General features: G+C 47.8%; 1 protein-coding gene across 1 annotated transcript in view; it reads left to right on the top strand.

Moving 5' to 3' along the window:
• Positions 1-3,144: 3,144 nt before the first annotated feature.
• Positions 3,145-9,424, top strand: part of LOC104401693 (perilipin-3-like) — a 55,200-nt gene continuing 48,920 nt past the window's right edge. The window contains exons 1-7 of the mRNA XM_010009360.1: positions 3,145-3,216; positions 3,925-4,120; positions 4,589-4,671; positions 4,894-5,149; positions 5,363-5,562; positions 5,694-5,822; positions 5,914-6,318. Of these exons, the coding sequence (XP_010007662.1) occupies positions 3,145-3,216; positions 3,925-4,120; positions 4,589-4,671; positions 4,894-5,149; positions 5,363-5,562; positions 5,694-5,822; positions 5,914-6,318 (1,341 nt within the window). The remainder of the gene's footprint in view (positions 3,217-3,924; positions 4,121-4,588; positions 4,672-4,893; positions 5,150-5,362; positions 5,563-5,693; positions 5,823-5,913; positions 6,319-9,424) is intronic.

Raw genomic sequence — 9,424 nt, 5'->3', positions numbered from 1 at the left:
GCTCTAGCCATATTTCAAACTCCAGTTTCTTTTTATGAATGAAACTTCAACTGATATTTCTGAGGGTTGTTTCTGGCAGTTTAGAGGGAACCCTCTTCAAATATTAGTCTTATGTTACCTGCTGATCAGACGGTACAGTGGTGATTGAAAGAGCAACCTGAGCAAGTGTGCTGTAGAGCAGAGGGGCAGCCAGACCTGTTTTCCTTTGTGCACAAGTCCTCCAGATCCATCTTCCACACTGAAACACAGCACAGTTAACTACACATCAATCTCCATGCTAAGGATGCTGTTGAAGGGGTTTGGATGGTCTCATACAGGTAACCTGTTTCAGCTAGTTACCCAGTGGTCCAGCCTGCAGGGAAGTCCTGGTTCAGCTGAGAGGGATGCTGGTGGAAGGCAGCTAGTGGCACCTTCTCAGGGAGCAGGCACCTATTTCAGACGGTAGCTGTATGTAGTTTGCCCAGGTATCAGGAGAAGGAGCAAGATTTGATGTGCACAGAGCCCAGCTTGCCCTCCTGACAGCTCTGCTTACGTGCTCAAGTTGAGCTCTTGCATCAGCACATCACCCCATCAGAGACTAGACATGCCTCCTGGAGGGAGGCAAATCCAAGGACTTGGAAACTGGTGCTGGCCAGGTTTGCACAGAGAAACCGTTTCTCTGGTTAAGGGGACTGTGGCTTTGACTTGAGCAGGAACTGCCTTTCTAACAGCAAGTGTGGAGTTTATTATCAGAAATCCCCAGCACTCATCTGGCACTTTTCATCAGCAGATCAGAAAATGTGTTGTGGAAGAAGGTCAAAATCATGATCACCATTTTAAAGATGGAGAAGCTGAGACACGGAGCCCAACAGCCTCAGAGAAAGTCACCCCACAGGCAGCTGGCAGAACTGAGGACAGAGTCCCACAGTCCCCAAGTCCAGCCCAATGCTCCAGCCTCCCTCTTGCCATCATTAGCACTGGGAAGACTACCTCTAATTGGTGTCAATTGGTGATTGAAAGTGGAAGGAGCTGTCGTCATGGATACAGCATCCGCAGGCTCTACTCTGCCTTGGTGGGAGCCCTGCTCTTCCACAATAGCTCTGTGGTCTTCAAACACCAGTGCAATAATGAGCATGGAAAGGGGGATTCAATTGCAACCAGTGCAACCGCTCGCTGTGTAATACAGAGAATAAACCATTAGCTGTGACCCTCTTAGATTAACTGAGCTGGTTGATTCACTGATTTCTCCAGCACCAACCGGAGCAGACCATCAGGACCCGTTGGATCAGTTACCTTCCATAACTTACCTACAGGATTTACACTCCCTGTTTGCTCTTCACAGCACAACAGCACCCACGTTCTCCCTCTTCCCACTTTGGGTAGTGTCTTTCCCTCACAATAATTGTCCCTGCCTGTGCATTCCTGTATGTACAAAGGCATTTGGGCTCTGAGCAGCAAAAGAAAGGGACTTGCTTAGTAAATATTTAAAACAACCAGAGTCACAGGGGTCTTCCAGACTCTTGTGATTTACAGTTTCTAGCCTCACTCCTGGTGGACCTCCCTTCTATGGCTCGGGGGGGCGAAGGCAGTTTGACACTTCTCTGTACATTGTTCCAGGGCTTGATACCTTTCTTGTGACACTTTTGACTCATGCTTTTCAAAAATGGTGAGATGTGCAAGTGTCTTGCCTTTGGTCACCTCCATCGCAGCAGCCACCAGCCTTCTCCTCCTTCTCAAGATAGCACAACATGGCTATCCCACTTTATACGGAGTATCTATAGCTAGATCCTCCACTTGAAGGAAAGCAGATTGCCTGAGCAGGAAGGCACAAGTCAGATCAGACCTGAAAGTACACCCTGGTCTAACCTGGCTACTTATCAGCCTTATGCAGGGACTGTTCACCCTTATGGACCCTGGGGAAGACAGAGAGAGACCAGGCTCTCTGGGGACTTCAAGATGAGAAAATTGAGTTCTAACACTTCTAAGATTAGGCAGCAGCTGAGCAGCCACTTCTGTCATTAAACATTAAACCCCAGCAGGTAAAAGCAATAGGAATCCCACCCTAGGTATGAGGTCCTCTTCTGCATTTGTTTTACTATATTTCATTTTCTTTTCTGGTTTCTTTTCTGTTTCTCTTCTCTTCTGAAGAGAAACAATACTAATTGCCATTTCCAGGTGGTGTGTGATCTGAGGCAACATCATAGAGGCTGCATGCTCCATGCCAGTAATACCTCATTTTCCAGAAGCCTCCAAAGGGAGCTCCTCTGTACAGGGCAAGGTGTAGAGGTACCTGCCTGATTACAGAGTAATCAACAAGCCACAACAGGGAACATCTGCCCCATTCTACCTCTAATTGGCCAGGACAGAGCCTGGCTCCTTTCTGCTGCTTCCCAGAGCTGTCACTCACTGGGGGTCCCTCCTTACCCCACTTCCTCAGCCAGTATAAAAAGGCAGAGCAGGGCTGGTGAAGCATGGTGTGGTGACTGGTTCTTTCTCACTGGTCATCTGCTTACCTCTAACAGGGCAGACAGGTATGGTTATTACATGTTTGGAGGTGGTTTTTTCCTGGGTGTTAGGGCTTTAAATGTTCTATGAACTCCTGGTTTGTCTTTAGGTGTTTCTTTTCTGGCTTAATTGTGGAATAGACTTAGTAATGCAAGGTGGTTTGTGGTTGTGTCTGAGAGGTTAGATACAGCCTGTGCTGGTTTTAAGTGAGAAGCTGGTTCTGCCTGGGGTGTGCTAACAGCAGGAGGGCAGCTTCTTGGGCTGATTTATTTTTCTGGTTCTGCTGTTACTATCTCTCTAAGGTGAGGATTCCTAAAAGGGGAGGAAAGAAGAATCCAGTGCCTCTAAGTACATTGACAATGGGCATTATAATCTCTCTTACAAGAGCACTCCTGGGTGAGGAAAGACTTTGTTCTCCTCACTTCTCTGGTTATCACAAACCATGTGAAACCTAAGTACTAGGTAGCTTTGCAAGTGGCACAGATCCTTTCTTTCTGTGAGGGGAAGAAGCCCATTGTGGGGGTCTCCTCATAACTGGTAGTAAAGGAACTTCTCCCTAAAATGTGAGGGATGTGTCCTCTGAGAAGACGAATTCCTCTGGAAGCTCCCTGTCTTTACCTCTTCCTAAAGCCATGGTGTGCTACTTGTGTTTCAGCTGCAATGGCCTCTGCTATGCCTGACAACGAGGAAGCTGCCAAGAGCTCCCTGGAGGTGAAGGATGAGGAGCAGCAGGTAAGTGCTCCATGAGAGATGTATGGAGTGGCAGCTCCTGGGTGCAGGTATGAGGAGGTGGCTCTTCTGTGGTGCTAAAACTCCACAAGAGTGTTTCCTTGGCTCAGGCTGTGTCCTGCGGCTTCTCTGGGAACTTGTGACAGCACAGCCAAAAAAGTAGGCCTGAAGACCTCGTAAGCAACCTGCTAGGCTAAGCAAAACAGCTTGGTTTTTAGCTAGGAAAGATGTTTCTATTCCTCTGTAGTCAAGATCCTGGCTTGCTGAAGGCAGTACTTCTACAGAAAGGCTTCCATGTTCAGCAGCCCTGAAGCTCCTTTGTTTTACTGCCATGATGAGCAGCATCCTTCTTGCAGATTAATACAAAGTCTGTCAACTGAAAGCCACCTTGATCCTGTTTGATGATGCTTTTGTGGAGTATTAGCTTGTTAAATAGCTATGCTAAATGAATTAGAGCTGGTTATGGGTACAGAAGCATTGAGGCTGCCCACGAACTCGGCTGTCAGTTGGGTACCATTATGCTAAAGAAAACCTTTCTGGAATGGACCAGTGCTCCACAGCTTGTTTCACAACAGAGTTGTAGATCTTAAAGCAAGTATCTGAGCAAACAAAGCCTTGCTGCTCCAACCAGACTGGGTGACTTGAACAGGAACTATGTAGGAAGCTTGGGTCAGGTTTGTAAGCTTCATGGCTTTATCTTTTATCATGTAGGCTGCTGTAAATCAGGTGGCCAGCCTGACTCTGGTCAGCTCTGCCTGTGGCATGGTTTCTACAGCTTATGCCTCCACGAAGGAGAACCACCCCTACCTCAGATCTGTGTGTGATGCAGCAGAGAAAGGAGTGAAGAGCGTAACTGAAGCCACAGCCAGCTGTGTGCAGCCAGTTCTGACTACACTGGAGCCTCATGGTAATGCCCTGTGCAAAGCAGGCTTGAACCTGCCTGATAACATCGTCTGTGGCAGGCCTGAACTCACTCTAAGGCCAGAGAGTGCACCCCCTTCAGTCAATTACTGTGTGATCCTGGATCCTTGGAATGTGCAGGCTTGGGCAGAGATGGTGGCTATGACTGTACAAGTGTTGGAAGGGACCTTAAAGCTCATCCAGGTCCAACTCCCTGCCACAGGCAGGGACACCTTCCACTAGAGCAGGTTGCTCCAAGCCCCTGTGGCTAACCTGGGCCTTGAACACTGCCAGGGATGGGGCAGCCACAGCTTCTCTGGGCACCCTGTGCCAGCGCCTCAGCACCCTCACAGGGAAGAGCTGCTGCCTAATACCTAATCTTCGCCTAGGCTCCCTGCAGTGCAACAGCTCGGGAAGGCGGAACTTGAGATGGAATTCCAGAAAAAGAGGTTGACTCTCTCTTTTTCCCTCTTAGTTGCTGCAGCCAGTGAGTATGCCTCCAAGGGCTTGGATAAACTAGGGGAAAAGATCCCACTCCTTCAAAAGCCAGTGGAAGAGGTAAGAGTCAAAGGCTGTGCTGTCCGCGGCTGGCAGAGAGGCATGGTTCTTGCTGGGTTTCTAACCCTGGGAGCAAAGTAGGCTCTTGCATCAGGAACAAATTACCCCCAGGTGCACAGGGCAGGCTCCTACAGGAGTAAATACTTGGCAGACACTGCTGTTGCCTTGGTGCAATGTACTGTATGACTCGACCTCTTATCTGACCTGTCTCCTTTTCCACAGGTTATCTCTGACACAAAAGAGCTGCTATCGTCCAGAGTGGCTGATGCGAAGGATGCTGTGAGCAGCAAAGTGATGGAGGTGATAGATGTAACTAAGGAAACTCTTCAGAGCAGCATGGAGGCTGCCAAGTCTGCAGTGACTAGCAGTGTGGGGATGGTCATGGACTCTGGAGCAGGCCAGACAGCTGTAAGTGGAGCAGAAGCTGTCCTGGGGGGGACAGAAGACAGCTCTCTCCCCATTGGAAATAAGGAACTAGGTGAGGAAACTGTATATGTGACTACTTGTAATGGGAACCCATCAAAGTGGGGATGGCCAACCCCATTCCTCAAGGAGTTACTCTGGAATGGGGCTAATGGGAAGTGCAATGCTGGAGGCTACCTGTCTCCTAGTCCAGGATTTCCTGATACTTATTTTCTGTGTGGTAAACATCTCTGCTTAGCCTCTTACAGACACTGCATCTTCCTTTCAGCCAAACTGGCAGCATCTGAAGAGGGTGCAGACATAATGCCTGTGGAGGAGCAGCAGCAGAAGAGGAGGTACTTTGTGCGGTTGGGGGCTCTTCCTGATGAACTTCGCCTGTTTGCCTACCTGCGCTCAACTGACAAATTGAAGAGGTTCTGGCAGGGCATGCAGGAGGCCCTTGCACAGCTTCACTCCATCATTGACCTGGTAGGTTGAGCCCAGTTTCCTGGAAGGAGAGGACCAAATTGTTGGCTTGGTGTCAACTTCAGTGCTATGGTAAAGAGCTGTGCTGTTCACCAGCAGATCTGTCTTGATGCTCTGATCTTCCCTTGCCTCAGATTGAAGTGTTTAAGCAAGGATTTGACCAAAAGCTTCAGGAGGGGCAGGAGAAACTACACCAGATGTGGCTGGACTGGAGTAGGAAGTCTTCCAAAGAGAGTAGGGACAACAGCTCTGCAGAGCCAGAGGTATGTCCCTGGGTAGGGAAGCAAAGGACTCTGGGCACCCCTTTGTTAATGTAACTCATCCTCTGATCTTGTCCTTTCTGCCTCCTCCCAGGAGATGGAGTCTCTGGCTCTGCTATTGGCATACACTATCACACAGCAGCTACAAATCACCTGCTGTAAAGTAGTGTCTGCAATCCAAGGTCTTCCCTCAAGCCTTCAGGATAAGGTGAAACAATCTCTTAGTACCATAGAGGAGCTTCATGCTGCTTTCTCTGCAGCAAAATCCTTCCAGGACTTGTCCAGCAGTGTCTTGACTCAGAGCCAGAGGAAGCAGGCTGTGATTCATGAGTACATGGAGGAACTGCTGGACTACCTGAAGAACAACACACCTCTATCCTGGCTGGTGGGGCCCTTCTCCCCCAGGGAGGAGAGGGAAATGTCACAGGAGGATGAACCCTTGCAGGAAGAGGGGGCAGGGACAGCAGGAGCAGGGCATCATGAGGCTTCCACTGCTCCTGTAAAGAGTAAGGCTGTGAGCACAGAAGTGGAATCTGCTCCCGTGTCACATCTTGGATAATTATTAGTGAATAAATCTTTAGGAGTGCCTAAGGAAGGTGGTTGAAGCAGCAGGGCCACTCTTAAGTGCTTGTAGTTGCCTTCAGGAATGCTGGGAACACTGAAGCTCTTCAATGCTCCCACTTCCCTAGCAAGATAACTTATGTCCTTCATCAGTGTATCCAGGCACTGTTTATGTTCAATATAATGATTGCTGTTGCTCTTAAACCCTCAGCTAGAATACAGTGTAAAGAATTGTCTTCCTAAAAGCTACTTGTACTAGGTCATAACTGCTGAAAATAAAACTACTGCATGCAAAAATCCTTCCTGTCTCTGGCTGCTTCTGGAGAGACTCTGCAAGAGTGAGTATTGCTCAACAGAGGTGAACTGTACTTGTCCAAGCTGACAGTGCAGTCAGGAATGCAGTAACTGGTGAGGAGTCAGTGGCACAGTAAGGACTACAGCTGCTAAGCCCTGCCACTGCCTTGAGAAGTAGGAAGTTGTAATTCCTTCTCACTCCCAAGCTGTGTGTGCCCTCATGGCACTGTCAGGCTTGGAGAAGCTGTGGGAAGCTGTCAGGATGTCGTCATCTCTGTTATTAGTCCTCTTGGGTCTAATTCTTCTCCTGTAGCTGTTACTACTTGCTGAAGATATCGGTCCATGGTGGGCTGCAGAAGTGTTAAAGGCTGATGGATAAAATGCCTTTTAAACTTCGAAATGAAAAGGTCTGCTCTCTCCTTGAAGACAGGAGGATGAGAAGCAAAGAAGTGGAATCTGCTCCTGTGTGAGTACTGCTTCTAAGCTTATTTTTTTTTTATTTTTTTTTAAAGATGGTTAAAATTGTTCTGTGGAGGTTGGGAACAGGGATTGGGGAGAGCAAATACAGACTTTAAGAGGTAGAACTTCCTCCTTTCAAATAGAAGTGACTACTGTTCCAGCAACACCCCTCATCCCACATCCCTGTGTGATGGCTTTGTGCTGTACTGTGGCAGCATCGTGTGGCCCTTAGATTTTGGCATCAGTTATTCCATTAATGCAACACAGCCCCTGATGTAGTGAAGATCTGGAATCCACTGAGCTCAGTATGCCCAGGAGGCTGGTAGACAACTGTCCTACCTTTTTTTTCCTCAGGTACCAACTAGTTCATGTTGAAACCAAAATAAGTTGATCAAGTTGTCAGACCAAACCATAGTTGAGATCTGAGAGAGAAATTGCAGTGGTTATCTCTCCACTGCATGTTCTGATCACTGCTGAGCAATTTGTCTCTGGAAAAGAGCTCAAAGAGGAAGATCCAGGCTGCATAATGCAACTCTAGGGGATCGAAGTGCAGCAGTGTTGGAGCTAGTCCTGCTGCTTGGTGGGAAATACAGTACGTACTAGCTTCTCAATAGCAAAGCTGCACCTTGCTACCTAGGAATACCTAAATCCTGGTCTTAAACTCGCCTGGTTCAAAGTTCTTCTAAAGAAGTAGCTAAGCATTCCTGTACTTGACATCAATTTTTTTTGCAGCACACCTGGTCTATGTTAATACAGTGCTTAGCCTAGCAAATTGGGCTGTTTCTGCTTATGCACCAGTGGGGCATGTTCTTGCTTGTCCTGTGAACACTGGCTGCTTTACCTTGGGACCCTGGTGAGCAGCTCATGGGCCCCTCTGTGTTTGCAGCTGGAAACTCAAATGCTGCATGTGGCTGGGGTCTCCCTGGTTCCCTGTGCTGGACTGGGAAAGCCCAGCTCCTGTATGGCTCTTGTGGGTGTTCTGTTGCCACAGTCCCCATGGTTAAGATGACCTTTCTGTGGCAGCTTCTAAAGCTCTGCTTGAAAAGAGGAGGCTGAGTGGAAGCCTCTGCATGCATTTTACCTCTTCTTAACCTGGAAAGACTTGGGTAACAATGGAGATCTTACACTAAGTAAGAAAAGTGAAACTCTCACCAAGACTAGCCACAGTTAGGAATAGTTTGACTTCCTTATTTCCTCTTATGGTTTTATCGATGCTGCAGAGACAGGAGGGGGGATAAAGTGAGAAAGAAACTGGGAGTACCCGACTGACTGGCTTTCTGCAGTGTTTAAGATGGAAACTCATCTGAGCTCTGGGAAAGTATCCAGATTATTCTGTTCTATCCAGGCTTGTTTGACTATCCACACTTTGAGTAAATTTGGGTAGATATAAGAAATGTGTTGGTAATGTGACAACCCTAGACAAACACTTTGGCAGGGAAGACATGCTTTGAGGTGTCCCTTCTGGCTCTCAGTAGCCCTTGGGAATGATGTAGTGTTCCTTGATGCTGATAATTATAGCCCAAGTGATTATATCTTGCCCTCCACTACTGCTGTTCCTCCCTGCTTCTGCTCTGGTCACATGTGATAACACAGTTATAGGTTGATTTGAATTTCAAATGCAATCACAGGGGCACTTGCTCCTTGTTTCCCTTTTGGTAGATGCCACCATCTCCGTCTGCCAGTTTGTTTTACATTTTAATTTTTTAATTCTCATGTTCATATACTTCTGCCTCTCTTCATTCAGTTCCTGCTGTTCTTTGTTCAAATGCCTGACTTCTAGGTCAGGGAATGTGCTGGCACTGGGTGAAGGTTACCTTGGGCATCGCTCCAAAAGGCTGTCATGTTTCATGAGTTGAGTTAGGAAGCATTAGCCAACATGTTACTGTGACCTCTAACTGGCAAGGGTAACTGCTTAAGGAGGGTTTCCCAAGCAGCTTTGTCATGAAGGCAACAGACTGGGAAACTGAAGTTCTCAGCAAGTGCTGAAAGGCAAAAGCTCTGTAGCTGCTTGCAAGGAACTTAATTTCCCCTTTTCACTTCTGTGTTTCTTGACACACTTGGATATTGTCATCTCTTCTGCAAGAGCTGTACTACTGCCTGCTGTGAAATAATACCATGTTTAAAGGCTTGTGACTTCCCTGAAGGGCTGCTTGGGTAGCTGGGGCTCTGCTTGGACAGGAGCTGGCTTGGCTCCAGCTTTTGTGTTACCCTAAGTCCCTGTGGATGGGGTACTTCAAGTCCTTTTAAAGCTGATTGGAATGGGATGAAGCTGCTGCCCTTGGTGTGGAAGG

Source organism: Nestor notabilis, unplaced genomic scaffold (assembly GCF_000696875.1).
Source record: "Nestor notabilis isolate BGI_N333 unplaced genomic scaffold, ASM69687v1 scaffold792, whole genome shotgun sequence".
In the NCBI taxonomy this organism is placed as follows: domain Eukaryota; kingdom Metazoa; phylum Chordata; class Aves; order Psittaciformes; family Psittacidae; genus Nestor; species Nestor notabilis.
This window is presented reverse-complemented; position numbering and strand designations above follow the sequence as displayed.